General features: G+C 42.8%; 1 protein-coding gene across 1 annotated transcript; it reads right to left on the reverse strand.

Annotated features, from left to right (window-relative positions):
- Positions 1 to 511: 511 nt before the first annotated feature.
- On the reverse strand, positions 512 to 4955 carry ANKRD22 (ankyrin repeat domain 22; the record flags this gene model as incomplete). Its single annotated transcript, XM_082002465.1, has 5 exons — positions 512 to 589; positions 1428 to 1526; positions 2405 to 2482; positions 2815 to 2922; positions 4704 to 4955. 5 exons carry the CDS (start codon positions 4953 to 4955, stop codon positions 512 to 514), a joined length of 615 nt encoding a protein of 204 aa, XP_081858591.1.
- Positions 4956 to 18861: the final 13906 nt, after the last annotated feature.

An 18861-nucleotide genomic window follows, 5' to 3' on the forward strand; every position in this document is an offset into this window, starting at 1 on the left:
TTTCCCAGTCACTCACATTGTAGGAAGAGAAATACAAAGAGGAAGGGTGCCAGACTTTGTATAGGCTGCTGCGGCATATTATTCAGTTGTCAAGTTTATCCCCTATGGAATAAGTAGCACGCACTCTAAAGGATATTTTATCTTTGCATTGGCTGCGAACCACCATGTGCAATGTTTAAACTTCCAGAAATGCTATAGCTAGCTTTCAAAATCCACAGCCTGCAAAAGCCAACTAATAAAACTGGGAAGCAGATGGGAGGGGCAATATTTTGAATGCTATTGTAATCATTCACAGCTTAGTAAAATAAAATGAACTCCTTTCAGCCTATGTGGCCTTGGGGGTACTGACAAGTCGCACACAAAAGAGTCAAAAGTCTGCAGCAAGGAATGGGTGAATTTGGACCAAGTCTTTATCAAGCAACAGCCCTCAACCCTCTGCAGGACTCCTACTGTTGTGCAAGATGGGTTGCTAGATGAGGTAATGTTCTTCATGCTCAAGAGTCTTTGATCACTAGGAAGTTTTCCTTAGCATGTTTGCAATGTTGTGGAACTGCAATCTTCTTGCTATATCTAAGGGAGTCTCCCCATCCTGAAAGAAACAGATGAAATACATTGCAATATGATAGATATGGGTCAAGTACAAAGAGCTTTCCCGCACTTGCCACCAGGATGCTCTCCTGCCACCATGATCTCCTGCATAAGTCTCACTGTCACGTCCTTGCTCCAAAACAAAGGTTTCAGAATATGCTGGGTCTAGTACTGCTCTCACTGAAGCCAGGGGCAGAGTCCTTCCCTCCAGTAGCGTCAACCGAATGTCCCATTGTTTCCTGGGGCTAATGTCCAAAGTCAGTGCAGAGCTAAGCTAAGAGCTGATTTCAAGAGCAACGTGGGCAATACATTGCTCACCTCAACTCAGCAATGCAGATACCCCCAGGTCAATATTTATTCGGACAACATTTGAGCTTTTGTGATGACAGAAGCAGCTTGACTTAGCACCTCTCGGAAGAATGGTGAGCAGTGGGACAAAAAGCACCTAGGAAAGCTCTTGGAAGCCACTAGGAAAGCTCCTAGGAAGCCACTCCCCTGCAACCTGCATCTTAGCAACAACTGTAGAGCAGCTCTGAGTAAAGAAGAGGTGCTGCAAAGACAGCTAAGAGATCTGCCAATCCAGTGCACATGCAGCCAGAAACTGCATGGTAGACACTGGTAGAAGTACTGGTAGAAATCCAGCAGTGAAGGATTTGGACCTTAAAGTTGCTCTCGCCAACAAAGGCAATGGAGCAAACGTTGCTTTATATCACACAGCAAAGAAGTCTGCTGCCAGGAAGCTGTGCACCCTTTCTTTAAACCACTGCACACCAGCTAAGGCTTAAAACATACTGGTTCACTGTCATAAGGAAATACAGTTATCAACTTCACCTTCTTACCTGATTCTTTACAGAAATGTCTGCGTGAGCTTCAAGCAGTAGAGGAATGACTGCCTGGTTTTTCATTTCACAAGCATAGTGAAGGGCTGTGCTACCAGACTGGAGGGAAACAGAAGCAGATTAATTTTAGTTCGATTCCTTCTTTAGTAGGCCTTAGGCAAGTACGACTACCTGTAGACTTATCAGTTTCCCCATAACAGCTGGATGCAAAAGACACATATCATTTCCTGTCACTACACAGTAAAACAAATACATTCCCATAAGAGCAACAGGAACAAAAAATCCTTCCTTCCCCCCAGGATGCATCTGCTAAAACAGGTCTGGCACCATCAGCAGGAAGCCAATAGCTCTTTAGTGATTTCAGAGGATTCCACGGTCTTGATCTCAACAACTGTGTCTTAAGCACTACTGTTTGTTTAGACTTCAGTGTTTTAGAATATGTTGCTGCTAAAATTGGAGGTTCTCCTTTCCTACCTTAGAGGAGAGAAGCACTTTACCACACCCAGGTAGGCTAGTGGGTACAAAACTCTACACATGGCAGATCAGCACACTCTGAAGATCCAGAGAACACACAGGGTCTAGCACTGTGGTACAACTTTTGCTCACAAATCTGCTCCAGGCCAAGAACTCATAAGTGGTGATGAACTCAGACACTCATATCACTAGAATTTTTATAGGATCAGGTATTTAATACATAAATATCTGAGTATCTCAACCCAACTTGCCTGGATTCTCTTAAGAGGGCATTGCTCAGAAAGGAAGAATTAGTTGATTGGTGGGGAATTATTTCTGGGTACATTACAGAACTATTGCCGAAGTGTCAAGGGGAAACACTGAATCCTTCTGCTACATCACAGTCGCTTCAGTCCCTGATCCTACTCTCAAAGCAGGACTATGTTTCTAGAAGATTCTGAAGTCTGTTTTTAGTCACGTTGCATGCATACAAACCACATTTGCATTTGTAGAAACCCACTTACAAAGTCTGTAGCATTAACATCCACTCCAGCTCTAAGCAACATCTTGACCAGGTTTTCATTCTGTTTAGTCTTTGAGACCTGTTTGATGCAAGAGGAGGAGTAACACAGTAAGACAGTTCATCTGCATTTAGTACTAAGTCGATTTTGGCTAAATACTGTGGTTTTTTCCAAAAAGAGGCATGCCTGGCTTCTGCAAATACCAGACTGATGCAGTGATACAATTCTGTTCCTTCACTAGCCATATTCACAGCAAAATCCCCGCTTCTTCTGTTGCTCTCCATCAGTCCTTGCCTTAAAAACAGCAGTCTTTATCCTATACAGGTTTCTGGCCTGAAATACTGTCATGAGAAAAGGTGAGTACAGGGGAAAGGGAAAGGTATGGGGCCTTCCCTGCTTTCACCCAGACTCACCATGAGAAGATACCCAATAAGCATAACTGGCATGAGGATTACGATGAGCACATAGTCAAGGAAGGTAAACCGTTTTCTCACAGCATAGTGCAGACATGTGCGGTCTTTCTAAACACAAAATAAGTGTGATTAGTAACGGAATCAGCAATCTGATCATATGCATTTAATATTGACAATAGTAGACCATTTTATATTTCACAAGATTTCTTTTAGGTTCTTTACTAGAAATATTTCTCTGATTTTGAAGCAGGAACAGACACATGCATTTTGCTTCCTTCCAGCAGAAGCACATTTAAGACATCTGGGTTTATGACAATTGGGCTACACGTGCAAGAAGGACGTGGGTTCCAGAGGATTCCATGTGTACGTCTGCAAAATTATACACGGCTGCAGAGGGGAAGAGGGCAGAGTGGACATCTTATGTGGCTACTACCACTGCCCAGCAAGTTAAATCAGCAGGAAGAATCCCCACAGTTGTTCTTAGAGAGGTGCTGGTTACTACAGCAAACACGTAAGAGTTCATGGCATCTACTTTGGCACATGTGAGAAACACAGGCAAGTAGCAACACCCCCAGCAGATCCCTAGTGAAAAGAGAGCTTAAAAAAATCTTTGAATAATGAGTGTACCACAGCAAGTAAAGGGTAGAGCTTTTAACTTGCATGTTAAAAACCACTGATGGGGCTTGACAGACTGGGCTACAGTGTTACACTGGGGCCCAAAATAAGCAGAGCAGCTCTTCTGCGTCATCCTCTGCTCCCCATTCTCAGTTCTGGGCACCACAGTCAAGCTCTGCACCCAAGGGCCTGATTCCATCTGGGAAGGTGAAGCAGAGAAGCATTTAAGAAAGCCAGGCACAGCTAGCAAATGGCTGACCATGTAATTGGAATGATCTTACTGCAAACCCTTTCAAAGGGACTTTGAGGTAAGATGGAGAGCCTTCTGCATCAAGAATAGATTGGATAGAACATGCCCTGACCTCACAAACGTTTGCTGCCCAGCTACGAAAGAGACAAATGCACTGGAAACCAGAGATACAAGATAGCCTACAAACATGCAGGAACTTGCTAAGCACTGCCTTGGAGTATGAGATGATACAATAAAATTGGCAATGGATTTTTTGGTGGGTTTTTTCCCTGTCTATTTATCACCCTTAACATCATCAGAATAAATTAGTCATGAAGCCAGAACACGCATCTTTTGGCTACTTTTTATTCCTAACCTACAAGGAAATCTACCACAAAAACACGCTTCCTCCTCACCTTAGGGAAAATAGCCAGTCACAGCTATTGTACAAGGCAGGTGGGGTTTTTAAAATAGGGGACAGGTGAAGAACAAATGAAGGCTTCCCTCCTCCTCACCCCCCAGCATGCTATGAGGTGCCAAATAATGTGACAAAAGCAGGCCTGCAGAGGGAATAAAGAAGGTTTTTGTGGAGCAGGCAGACGTTTGAGAGAGATGCACAGGCTCACCTTCAGACCTTCCTTTTAACCCGGGTGAAGAAAAAGACAGAGGGAAAAGAAAAGCTGCAGAAGGGACAGACACAAGCTAGAGGGCAAGATGAATACAGAGTGCTGCGTGGGTAAGCAGGCAGAACTCACTGGGGACTGGGGATGACATGTGCAGTGTTACCTTAACTGGGAACGTGAACACAGAGGGAAATGCAGGTTGGCAATGTTTATTATCTCGTGTGCAATGGCAAGTCAGGAAAATAACTAAGTGAGGGGACCAATAGAAACATAAAGGCGTATTTAATTATAATTTGAGGGCTATACTTATGCCTCAGTTGGAAGCAAACCTCGGCTTTGTCAGTACTGCCAGTGTTCCCACACGCACACTCCAAGTATCTGAAAGAACAGTCATTGCAAAGGAGGAGTCGGTGTCCACTTACCTTGTTTCTGAGGTTGACATCTGCATTTCTTTTCAGAAGATAGCTAGCTATCCTGTTGTTTCCCTGTTTGCATGCACAAATTAAGGGGGTGTCTCCACCGAAGCTGTCCTGGATGTTCAGATAGTTGCTGTTGCTCTCCAAAAGGAGCTGAACTTCATTGAAATCGTTATTATAAGCTGCCTGACAAATAGGCTGAAGAGAGAGGATAACACTCATCAGCACGCGTTTCACTAAGACATCCACGCTTCCCATTATGACTTACTACCTGCACGTCCTAAGACAATGCCAAGCACTTCTGGCAGAGGTTGTAGTTCTAGGTGACTTCCAGAAGATGGTGGTAAGAGATACTCCTTGCGTCTGCCACACTGCAAGCTCTCAGCCCTCAGCCTGAGAGGTCACAGCCTCAATGGAATGAACTTTCTGTTCATTTTGGACGATGTGTCAATAATCCAAGAAATAAATCCAGTTCATTTGCAGCCGTTGAAAAAAATGTTTCCAATCTCGTAGGAGTTGGTCACTGTATGAAGCAACAAGCACTGACGAGCCCACGCCACCCTAAGTTTACAACAGGCTTTCCCTTTGGGTAAGCACTGCGGAACAAGAGGTACCACTTCTGACCCATCAGTTCCCAGAACAGAACCACACTTCACGTGAAAGGTGAAAAAAGAATTCCCCGCAATGTTTCTTTTCCAGGGCTTGAAGTGAAGTTTCATGCCTAAATAATACATGTATGCCCACAGCTCAGATCCAGCTTGGCTTTTGAGAACTGCTTGCTGCTCGAGTCTTGGTATTTTTACGCACCCTTGACCTAACGTGCAATTCCTTCCCTCTCCAGCAGCAAGAACTCAAATTAAGGAGAGGCTGAGAATGACAGGAGTACCACCAGTTTCTAATGGCCTACTACAGGCAGAAAATAACAGTGGGAAGTGTGGTAGACTGGTAGCATTTGAAGTTCTTCAGTCAAAAAGAGAATAAGTTTCTTTCTTTCCTTCTGTCTTTGATACTGGGGGTTTTATTCACCATTCCCCAAGATAGGTATTTTCTTTAAACATCATCTGCAGTTTTTCCTTCCCGTCCTCCTTTCATCACACCCTAGACTACATGAACAAGATCTAGCCCTGAACTCTGAGCCCTTTCCTCACTCCCCCTGCAGGTTTTTTTTTCCCCTCCACATTAAAAGAATTCCTCTTATTCACACTTTTGCTTCACAAAAACTTTCATCTACAACACAAGTTTACCTCCGCCATCATTGCTGCTTAGTCTTCTGGACAGCTGCATGAGAGAAGTGATTTTCCTTTCTAAGGAAAGTATTTACATGCTTACCAGACCTTGCACCACTTCTTGTTTTGTTTCTATTATATCAGACAAAAATCTACAAAGAATACATGCAATACTGTAAATCTGCACAGCTGTCTGTATTCTTACAAAAGCCTACGTATACCATTTGCTATTATACACTCCTCCAGAACCAGAACCGTTTTAATGATTTTGAAGAGAAACCCCTCTTTTAAATCCTGCTTGGAGTAAGTGACCTGCACGCTGGTGCCATCTAAATGATCAGTTTGCTCTAGAACCTCACGCTCTACCATGTTGGTGTCTAGTACTGTATCTGCATGTCCAGGAAAGGGAAGATCAAGTGGATTCTGTCTGCACCTCTGATTTCCCTACTATTCTTCTTTTAAGTATTGCTTTGCTTATTTACAAATGCTGTTTGGTTGAACACACCTACTCAAATCCCAGCCATTTACCATACAGTTTTACTCCTTTCTAGTCTGATTCTTGCTAGTTCAGCAGCTTCTGTCACCAAATTATATGCTTTTGTGCTTTTCTTTCTGTACCGTCTCAAAGAGTTTTACTTGCTAGGCCATTAAGCCCAAGGCATTTCTGACTGATACTCTCACTGACCAGTGGGATCTTTTCCTAAACCTTACACTACCGTTGAACACAGTTCTAAAGCCATGAATAATGATGGAGCACTTACCACTCCCTGAGACTACAATATTTGGGACTGAAGTCATGCACAGAGACCAGCACACAAGACTCATGCTTGCTCTGAAATTTCTGAAATTGAAATTTCTGAAACCTTCTGAAATTGCCTGTTCTCAGAAAACATCCAGGGCACAGAGAGTGTAAGGAAGCAATTCTTATCCATCCCAACAGATAATGCATGGGTAATTGACATACTTAAAGTATTACTATTGTTATTGTTGTTGTTGTCATTATTGTTATTATTGTCATTATTGTTATTATTATCATTATTGTTATTCCACTGCAGTGGGGGTTCTTTGTCGAATTCTTTCACACATTAATATGTTCCATTCATATTTAAAAAAAAAACAAACAGAAAAAACACACAACAACAACACCCCCCCAAACTTTTCCCCTGGTTTTATGAGATTTTCTTCAGGCCCACTCTATTTGTTTGCATTCTAGAAAATGCCTATTTTAGTCAAAGAAAGGTGCAAAGTCCCATAGATCAGACTTCCAATATACCTCCCAAAGTGACAAACATGACTCTGTGACGGGAGGAGCAAACATAGTACCAGAATATTTAAGTAAGGGAACAAAGCAATCCAAGTAACTATAAGCTCATCATTTTGATATCAATAACAATAGGACTTCAGAAGAAAATGTGTTGGGAAGGAATAAAGATAGGAAAAATTACAAATAGGTGGCAGTCCCCTGTGTAAGAAAGGCATCAGAAAGAGCAATCAGTGGCAAACTTTAGAGTAGGCAGTCTTTCTCACAGAAAGCAAAGACGGCTGTGATAGAAGGCACTTAACTGGGATAGTGGATACAGTTCTTGTCATCGGGGTCCAAAAATGACATCAGACTATGGCAGGAGCATAAAATCTCTAAACATCTGGGGAACATGAAGAGCCTGAAGAAAGACTGATTTGCTTAGCTTGTCTAGGAATAATGGAGACAGGGCGCTCAGTGTTCCAAAATAAATTGAAGGGTAAGTATTAGAGAAGAAGAGCCAATTAATTTCAGGGAACAAGGTAAAAAAGGTGGTATATCCGGCCAAGAAGTTCAGCATGACAACTAGAAAGAAATTTCTAGCCATGTGCAGAGTGAAGCTCCAAAACAGGCTTCCAGTAGCATCAGAATGGACACAAAACCTGACTGGCTCCAGGCTGGAGCTTGAGAAGTGTGCAAGGATTTCTGTGGTTGTGAAACCTCTGCCACAAATGCCTCTTCCACCTTCCACTTTTTTGGGTTGCCACTGTGGCAGCTCTGTCTAACTTAGGACTAACTGTGCTTAAGACGGATTTAAAGAATTCTCCAAACTTTGCTCCTAAGACAATTAATAACATTTCTTACATACACACAGTTAGACAGCATCTGTCTGGAATATCAGCAGTGAGGCCAACTATAGAGTTAGGACAACGCTATGTACAAGCAGTAGATTCCACCCAAAACCCACAAAAACACATTTTGTTTATGTTAGCGTTGAGGCTATAGGTCTGGAAACCCTCACTCAGTTTTCTACAATGTTAGAAGACCACCTCAGCAATGATGTAGCTTAACAACCAGCTTCTGATTCATGTTATGGTTATTACATTATTGTTATCCACCCATCATACACAAGAGGGAAATATACTTATGAGAAACGTCCTCAGAATAACTGGGCTTTCCATGCAAGACGGAAGCAGTATTGGGAGAATCCAAAGTTCACATTTCACAGAATCACAGAATCACAGAATCACTAGGTTGGAAAGGACCTTTAAGATCATCAAGTCCAACCATTAATCCAGAACCACCATGTCCCCTAAACCATGTCCTGAAGCGCCACATCCACACGTTTTTTGAACACTTCCAGGGATGGCGACTCCACCACCTCCCTGGGCAGCCTGTTCCAATGCCTGACCACCCTTTTGGTGAAGAAATTTTTCCTAATATCCAATCTAAACCTCCCCTGGCGCAACTTGAGGCCATTTCCTCTTGTCCTATCACTAGTTACTTGGGAGAAGAGACCAACACCCTCATCGCCACAACCCCCTTTCAGGTAGTTGTAGAGAGCGATAAGGTCTCCCCTCAGCCTCCTCTTCTCCAGACTAAACAACCGCAGTTCCCTCAGCCGCTCCTCATAAGACTTGTGCTCCAGACCCCTCACCAGCTTCGTTGCCCTTCTCTGGACACGCTCCAGCACCTCAACATCCTTCTTGTAGTGAGGGGCCCAAAACTGAACACAGTATTCAAGGTGCGGCCTCACCAGTGCCGAGTACAGGGGCACAATCACTTCCCTACTCCTGCTGGCCACACTATTCCTGATACAGGCCAGGACGCTGTTGGCCTTCTTGGCCACCTGGGCACACTGCCGGCTCATGTTCAACCGGCTGTCAACCAGCACCCCCAGGTCACTTTCCGCCGGGCAGCTCTCCAGCCGCTCCTCCCCAAGCCTGTAGCATTGCATGGGGTTGTTGTGGCCAAAGTGCAGGACCCTGCACTTGGCCTTATTAAACCTCATACAGTTGGCCTCTGCCCATCGATCCAGCCTGTCCAGATCCCTCTGCAGAGCCCTCCTACCCTCCAGCAGATCAACACTCCCACTCAGCTTGGTGTCATCTGCAAACTTACTGAGGGAGCACTCAATTCCCTCATCCAGATCATCTATAAAGATATTGAACAAGACTGGTCCCAGAACCGAGCCCTGGGGAACACCACTCGTGACCGGCTGCCAGCCGGATTTAACGCCATTCACCACAACTCTCTGGGCTCGGCCATCCAGCCAGTTCCTCACCCAGCGAAGAGTAAACCCGTCTAAGCCACGAGCCGCCAGTTTCTCCAGGAGAATGCTGTGGGAGACGCTGTCAAAGGCTTTACTAAAGTCCAGGTAGACAACGTCCACTGCCTTTCCCTCATCCACTAGGCGGGTCACCTGGTCATAGAAGGAGATCAGGCTGGTCAAGCAGGACCTGCCTTTCATGAACCCATGCTGGCTGGGCCTGATCCTTTGGCTGTTCTGCAGATGCCCTGTGAGCACTCTCAAAACCAACCGCTCCATAATCTTCCCTGGAACAGAGGTCAGGCTGACAGGCCTGTAGTTCCCAGGATCCTCCTTCCGGCCTTTCTTATAGACGGGCGTCACATTGGCAAGCCTCCAGTCTTCTGGGACCTCCCCTGTTAACCAGGACTGCTGATAAACGATGGAGAGTGGCTTGGCAAGCTCCTCCGCCAGCTCTCTCAGTACTCTTGGGTGGATCCCATCAGGCCCCATAGACTTGTGGGTGTCCAGGTGGCTTAGCATGTCCTTGACTGCTTCCTCCTGGATTATGAGGAGTACATTGTGCTCTCCATCCCTGTCTTCCAGCTCAGGGGGCTGAATATCCTGTGGATACCTGGAGTGGCTATTAAAGACTGAGGCGAAGAAGGCATTAAGTACCTCAGCCTTGTCCTCGTCCTTGGAGACAATGTTCCCCGCCATATCCAGTAGGGGTTGGAGATTCTCCTTGCCTCTCTTTTTGTTGTTAATATATTTGTAAAAACATTTTTTATTATCCTTTACGACTGTGGCCAGACTGAGCTCTAGCTGGGCTTTTGCCTTTAAGACTCGGGCTCAGCTGTGGAGAGGAGCAGGACTATGAGAGCAGAAGATTAGATAGGCCAATGACTGAGTGATGCTTATTCAAGTCAGGTGTTCAAAGGAAAACTGAATATGCAGTTTTAAAGCAAAACCTCTGTACTTAGATTAGAGTATCTTTCTGCAATACTGCTTCTTCTACAAGCCCTTCAGAAGAGCAGAAGAGGATTTCATTGTTCAGTATCTGAGGCTTCAGGAAAGGTGACAAGTAGTTGTAGGACAGGCAAGGGTTTTCATGACTCAGACCATTCAGTACAAGATCACCAGATAAAGGGTGCAAGAAAAGTAAAAAAAATTGCACAGTCAGGAAGAAGGACAATAACTCTACACAACTGATTTTTTAATATTCCTTTTTTTTAATCAGTTGTGGGCCATATGGTGGAAACCAGGACTTGCTAGTTTACTCAGATCCAGATGAACTGCCACATCTGAATTTTTTCTACTTGTTTTCAGAGTTTCTTGCATCTCCCTCTGCTTAGCATTGCTGAGGTAGTGATAAGCCATGAGCTATTCAGCAAGTTCTACCACACATGAAATAAAGGCTAAAGGCATGGCACTATGGTCAAAGCATTCAGTCAAGAGAGAGCAGGCTAAGGTAGAGCCAGTCTTGCAACTGGGAGAGCAATTTCAGATTATAATTGCTTCCTCCTTTCAGAACTGCAGGGGATTGCCCAAGTTACGTCAAGGCTTTGCAGTTGTTCAGACAAAAAGGAGTCACTTCATAACACTCAGATATTCTGAACCAATCCATAGTCTCTTCCTGTGCACTAAAATTCATCCAAAGGCATGCTTATGAACTAAACAGGAAAGTCTAAATCATGATTGTGATGCTGAGGATGCTAGTATCCAATCCATACTCCTCACAAAAGGCAACTTATACGTTCTTATTTGCCCTCCCCTAGATTTCTATCCTGTATAAATGAACCACACTTTACCCAGAAAACTGTATCGCACTCAAAATTTGTAAAGGAAGAGAACTAATGTGTATGAAAATATTAAATAACAAGCATGGAAGATAGGGACAGCATTTGAACATTCTCTAAACACTGCTTTAATTAAGCTAGATGACACTGGTTTCTTGTACAATACTGTCTCAGAGTAGCAGATCTGGAGAGAGGTAACAAACCCTTTCACAATAAGGTGCAGTCTACCCAGCCCATCGCCTTATGAATGTGCAGATTCAAGGTCCCTATAATACTCAAGGAGGAGATACTTGATTTCATTGAATAACCTTTCAAAAATAAAAGGGGGGCTTTCAGCATAGAAACATAATCTTTTAAAGGAACAGTTATGCAATGCTACCTCCAGAAAAAGAAACAGCAATGCAGTCCAACATATTCACAGTCAAAAAGGACCAAAATCTTAATTAGTTCCCAAGTGTACAAACGGAAAGCTTATAAAATAACAAATATGTTTAGGTAGCATTTATGGTAGAATCCAGGGGTATGCTAAATGGACCATGATCTGGGGACAAACCCATAAAGATAAGGGGGGGGGGGGGAAGAAGAAAAGAAAAAAAAAAAATCACATTCCTAAAACAAGGAGGGCGGGGTGGGGGGAAAGGAATATCTCCGTATGGAATTAGCTTTACTCTCTATACTCAACATAAGCCAAGGAGTTGTTTGCAGTTTGCAAAGTTGCTTATTGTTTGCACCGTGTTCAGAATCATTCTGCTTTCAACACAGAGCAACAAAGAATGTTGAACGTGTACTGTCTCTGTGAAGTCACAGTAATTACACTGGTTATTGCATTTTCTTTGCTCCTACAAAGAGTACTTCTGACACTTGGTAACAGCCAAAGCACAGCATTTCTAAAGGAAAAGAACTTCCAGATCTGTATAAGCCTGTGTGTGGGAGGCTGTGAAGGGAACAAACCAAACCCAGTGAATATCCATATCTTCAATGGCTTCATTTACTGTGCAGAAAGAGATCACGTACCTCTGAATAGAGTATCCCCATGTCTATTCTTCACGGCTTGAGTTCGTTCTTGTTCACCAGCCCAACAAGTTAACCTCACCTGAAATGCTCTTGAGCTTGTTTCAATCTGGTTATTATTTAACTTAAAAGTATCGCTCTTTCTTAAGCTACATTTCCTTTAAGTGCTACTGGGCAGCATGGAAACAATTGTCTGCAGAAACCCAACCCAGGGAGGTAAACACGAGAACAGCAGCGTATGGGAGACTGACAGAACAAGTTACAACAGAGAAGCATTTTCCTTTGTCATTTTTGCAATAACAGCCTCCAGTTGCCTAAAAAGGAAAGTAGCAAAACAGGCTGAGGAAGGGAGGAAGGAGGGAGAGAAGAAGAAAATTTCACAAGTGAAGAAAGGGAGGGGAAAAAAGAAAAAAAAGCACGAAACCTAAAACTTAGAACAACCATGAATGGTAGCTAGTTTGCCACCCAAACTACTTCTGACTAAAACATATTCCAAATCCTCTGCAAGAACACCCCAAGACGCCTACCAGGAAAAGGGAAGCAACTAGATCTCACACCTTTAATGAGAGTTCCAGTATAATTAGCTTTACTCTCTTATTAAATAGCCCAGCCCCTTCCATTACCTTTTGCTCAGTCTTCTCTTCCTAGCCCAGCTCAAACAGTGAACATGATTCATGTTTAACCTGCTACTTTCATATGTTAATTGCATTAGAGCTTCCTTAGGAAGAGAATTATTCTTGATGTCTCCACCCCCTTTGCTTGTTCATGTCTCTGAGGTTAAGATGCTGATAGTATTTCTGTATCACACTCAGACAGCCTTTCCAAGTACGGCATGTGTATTTCAAGCACCTGCAGGCACCCCAAAAATATCTTTTCTTTTCTAGTTTAAATTCACCTTTCATGTTTTCCAACCACGTTTTTAAACAAGTTTTACAATAGATGCATATAACTGTCCATCTTAAATCCAAGCCCTCTACCTTATGTTTTAGAACATTTTTTGCCATACAATTTTCATATTATTCTCCAGTGAGGTGGAGGACCATATAAAATTACTTATACTGTCTCTATTCTTCTCTGGGTTAAGTAGTATAGCACCACTGACTGTAGTGTTAGTTCTAACACTTTCAATGGCTGTTTACCAGAAAATTAGATCAGCTACCTACCCATGACAAACCTCACTAGGATCCTCCTAACAGATTGGTCTTTCAGCATGGGGTGAATATTCTGTTTGCTTAAAGACACAGAAGAATGCATAACACCTCAAAGGCAAAAAGGTATTCCTTGCCAGTATTTCTTCATATCCAGACCCAAAGGAATGGACACCCTCCTACATCAACTGGCCAGGTTGTTGGAATTTATAAACTACATTGTGTTGAAGGAAACCTCAAATTGCTCAACTGTTATATATAACAACTTAGTAGCTTGCTTAATTGTCTCCTAACACCAGTATATAAATGCCTGGTAATATGGAAAAGTATTTTAAAAAACAACAACCCCCCCCAAAACAAACAAACAAACAAAAAAAAAAAACAAAAACCCAACACACCTTCCTCCACAAAGCACAGCGATAGCTTCAGGCAACACCTTTCCCAAGACAGTATAAATTACCATTTAATCCAGTATCACATCTCACACCCTCTTGTCACTTAAGTGACTACTTTTGCCAGAGTTTCAGCTGCAGAATAGATAAGCAGCCCAACCATGGTGAGGTATGAGACTCATGCAAACTTATGTAGTCACAGGTTCACTTCTGCTTCACATACTGCTTTAGTGTTCTTTAGCATGCTTATACATGAGGACTTGAATCCTGAAAATTTTAATCTTTTTTTGTTGAATAAGTCTTTTTTTCTCCCAAAAGTGCCAAGACTCAATGTATGGGCAAAGTGTCACCTACTCAGTCTGTGTAGGAAAAATGATTCTTACTTCCTGAAAGAATCTAACAATACTTTAAAAGTTTCATGTAAGCCAGAAATGAACAAAGTTTGTCAGAAGCACCTTCACCAGAGAAAGAAAAAGGGCAACTCATTTTTTAGACTAAAAATCAATTAAACTTCAGAACAGCACATTCAATAAAAGAAACGGAAGACCATTTGTCTCTCTAATTTCCAAACACTATAGATGACATTCCTCCAAATGGCATGAGTTACACTACTCTCAGGAAAGAAATCTGTGGCCTGCTGGAGTTGTGCATGCAGAACAGTCCTCAGAAACACGTATTCCCAAGAAATGCAGTCTTGGAATGGCTGGTGTCTGGACAAGAGGAACACTCATCCCTTACACTTCCCTGCGCAAGACTGTTAGCTACTCAGACAATATCCTTGTAGCACCGCAAAGGTCCCCTTACACCTCTGCTTCAGGACAGGATTAACTCCACAGCCCCACCAAGCACAAAGAAGTCCCTCCAGGGTGCAGAGCGGAGCCTGTGTTTTACAACACTTCAACCTGAATTCAGTGAACCACTGGTGTCACACAAAAAACACACAGCCCTCCCCTTGCCTCCTGATGCTCATATGGTCGCTACTGGGATACTTCTGTTATAGCCCATCCCGTGGCTGAGCTCCAGCAGCTCATCATTCATACAGGCCTGCCCAAGATCCTGTTCCCTATGACCAGTTCACAGGCAGTACTGCACAGTGTGGAACACAACAGTCCTGTAAAAGCCAGTGGGGCTGTTCATCTGCACAAACCTGCTGATATGTCTATGCATTTTCACGACCAGTATTATCCCATATGGTAACTCTTAATTTAGAATCGGTCAAGTAGCATTGTGATTGTGTGATGCTTCAGTGGACTGAAGCATTTGATAAACACCTGGCTCCTTTCCTGGACATGCCTGCACAAACAACAGGTAATCAACTGGCAAAAGCAGGGGAAAAAATTGAGAACCTCAAAAGTACTTGGGAAGAGGAATAGGATTCAAAGACAAAAGAAAGAGCATATAGAGACCACTACCTTAAATGAACACTATTTTTGTATTTTACAGGGTTTAAAAAGAGAAAGGAACTCACCAGTACTCCTTTGTCCTCCCCCTCCAAGCCTGCAGATCATCAGGGATACGTTTAGGGGGTACCTCAGGGGTAGCTAAGAGAGAATTGGCTGACAGTTGGGGTTAAGACATACTTGGGCACCTCATGCTATGCCCAGCTGTAGGCCAGACTGCCCAGACATCAAACTTTTGCTCCAGTATTTTCAAAACAGAACACTTACTATTTCAGCTGACATGGTTTTCTAAGTAAGGGCAGCATAGCAAAACATCCTGGGGAGTTTCTTTACACCTTTTAGGTTTTGTCTTTCCTATGCTCTGTTTATATGCATTACTTTCATAGTCTTTTTCCCTGTTCAGTCCTCTCTTTTCCAAACTTCCAAAGATAAGGGCCAATACATGGGTGTGTTGTCCCAAATACGTGTTCTTTCAGCCGGTGTGCGGAGCGCCAAAAACACGCAGCATTGAGGTATTTGCTTTTATTCCAAATCTGCACAGATTTGAGTGCTAGGTGATAGGTCCACAAAGCTAGCACACCTCGGTTAACATACAGAAAATATTTATACATTTTGAGCAACTGTTATCAGTATTTTTGCAGGTTGGCTCAGTCACCCTTGTTCCTTTTGGTTCTCGCAAACCTTGTCCACACTTAAAGTCATATCATCCTATTTTACTGTGCACGCTCAGTGAGGAAGGGGCTTCTGTGGGTAGGGGGCTTTCCCTACCTGAGGGTGGTAGGGAAACTTTCTATTATGCCAATTATATGTTAATTAAACATTAATTAGGATAGTTCACTCAAAGTTCAGTAGTTGTGTTCCCTTTGTGGTTATCTTGTTCCTTCCCTCAAGGTTGTGCCTTGTTAACTACTCACAGAGACTAAACAATACCCTCAGCTTCATTCCTCCCATACCTTCACCAGGTTTACTTGTTTATCTTTCGTTCTTTACTTGATTCCTACTAACTAATAATATCAGAAACAATATCATACATTCCATATGCTGGCATGAGGTGAAACTAGGTAAAAGTTGCAGATTATTCAAGGCTGATGATCCTATAAAATAAAAAAATATAGTATGGTGTTAGCTGGGAATACAGCAGAGAAAGGCCTTCTGTATCCCTCACTGAGCAGGGATATCAGACTTGCCAAGCTGTAATGTTTTTCATTGAGAAATCACTTTTTTGGCCTTTCTACAAACTTTATAAAGCAGAAATGTTCATCTGGTTACTCTCTGGTTCTGTTTACTAACAAAGACTTACTTCATTCCATTTGCCCACACAAGACAGCAGATTATTAGCACCCACATTGCCGAGAATTTGCTGCACCTGGGCACCAGGCCAGTTTCAGTGAGGACTGAGCCCCTGTGCTGACTACAGCTAATTCAGCAGTTAGGTAGAGGTCTCCAAGGATACTGTGTTGTTACAGAGTTCATAGAAATGTTTGGAAGAAGTAAAAAACCTTGTTAGCATCCTCTCTGAGACAAAGTTTACAAAAATGTTTTCAAACTTATTCAGTACTTGAGAATCTCTACAGGAGCAGGCTAATTCAGAGCAAACTGGTCTTTGCATGTTGTGGTGTTCACTGAACAACAGATTTCGGAATGTGTTCGTAATTCCATATACACACCTTTCAAACCACTTGTATTTTTATTCTAAGACTACCTAACAAAGAAGAATTGTCCCCGAGCAAGGAGTAGTTGAGAAAAAAAAGTGACTGGTGTGGAACCAGTCACCACCCCAGCTTCTGTACAAACCACAGCAGCAGAGACCACGTTTGTAGGTAAAACATGTTGAGAAAAGATGGACTTTTCCTCCTCTTCATCCCAAAATAATGTGGTCACAGCACTTCCAGAGACAGGCAGCAGTACAGAGCAAGAACTGTCACAGCCTCAGGGGACAAGAATCCCCCAGGTCTCTGATAAATATCCTAACCACAGGTTAGACACCTCTTTACCTTTCCGGCTCCATGGTGCAATTTGGTCTTTCAGAATGTTACGTAATGGTGCTGTTTATCATAAAATAACTCCACACCTTAAATACTTCCAAATCAGCACTTGAACGTGGTCTCCTATACCTGCAGACATCACACAGCACTCTACTGCTGCCCATAAGTGAATTTTTATTTCATTTTATTGACAAAGGTTTCTGCAAAGTGAATCAGTCTGCTAGTGGAGACAGACCAGGAACTGCGGCAGAAGGCACCTCAAAGCAGAGGTAAGTTGCTTGTACGTATGTGTTCATGGTCTCTTTCTCTGTTGCCTGTCTCCATGAAGATGTGCAGTCTTGCTTTTGTGCAGTTGCTTGTCAGGCTAGACAGCCTGCATCCTTTCTCATCTGCAAGGCTGTTGCTATGGTTCAAAGTGCATGTTTGCTAAAGTTGAGGAAAGGAAGAAGTCTTTGACCTGCGCAAATGGGAAAAAGAAGTAACTGATGGTTTCATTTTGTTCTACTTATGTTGGGTTTTTTTCTAAGGATGTCGCTGTGGATGGATGAAAATCTTGGTAATGAAAGCACATGCAGAAATTGTACATTTTGCTTCCATAGTTTCAAATGCATTTAAGCTTTCTTTGTAAGTTAACCAGGAGATCTGGTACCTGCTAGCCACATGAACTGCCCCTGGTGCCTTTCCGTCCCATTTGCAGTGTTTCTGAAAAAAAGATGATGATTCTCTCAAGGGTACATTGATGAATTTCTAGAAGGTTTAAAGCTTCTTTTCATTAAATATCAGAAGTCTCCAGAAATGGCCTTTTGAATGTATCTTTCAAGTGGTCTCTTCCTCTACTTTTTTTTAAATTAAATATTTCTGTTAATTCCAGCCTGCCATGGTAAATGCTGCTCTTTGATGTTGTTTCATTAGATAAAATGAGTAGATGGCTGTTCAAGGCTCCTACAGCCAAGACTTTGCCATGGAAATTAATGGGACAGTGCGTGCCAGGCCTTGGAGTTAATTGGCACACTCTCTCTGCTTTGCAAAGCATTCACTTGGAAGTGCCTTAAAACGTGCCAGCTAAGCCAGGGGACAATATAGTATCTACAAAAAAGTATACCCTGAAACTGCCTCACCTGTTAATATAAAAACAAACTGGACTTAAGTTGAACTTTTCAGTTTTGTTCCCAAACAATGTTCCACATGCAGAAATAGAGGAACATATTTGACTTCTGTCTGAACGGAATAAAAGAGCAGAAAGTAGTGGAGTACCTACTATAAAACTCTGCTTCCAGAGCACACAGGTGGGAGGATTTCTGTTCTCTTGACAGAAGTATTGGAAGTGTTCTCCTACAAGGTGGATGGACTAGAGTGAGTTTGGATGACAATATTAAAACCAAGGGTATAGCCCAGTTTTGGTTCAATCCAAATATTCTAATGACTCAAGGGCTATGACAGATTTAATCAAAAATGAAAAGAATTGATAACTCCCTTTCTCTTGACGGAGTTCAGAGAGAACAAATCTCTTGGCTATCCTTTCCAGGCTCTCTAAATCATAAAAATCTTCCCCATGCTATGTCAGAAAACATACTCTATTTTTATGACCTGAGACTTTCCTCTATGTGGATTACAAAGGTGGCTACATCCGAAAAGCAGGGCACTTACTAGATAGAATGCTCTCTACAATTTTCGTTCAGAAAAGCTTCCCTGGGACCATCAGTCAACCCCCAAGC

This window comes from Phaethon aethereus (assembly GCF_964289735.1).
Source record: "Phaethon aethereus genome assembly, chromosome: 7".
Classification (NCBI taxonomy): domain Eukaryota; kingdom Metazoa; phylum Chordata; class Aves; order Phaethontiformes; family Phaethontidae; genus Phaethon; species Phaethon aethereus.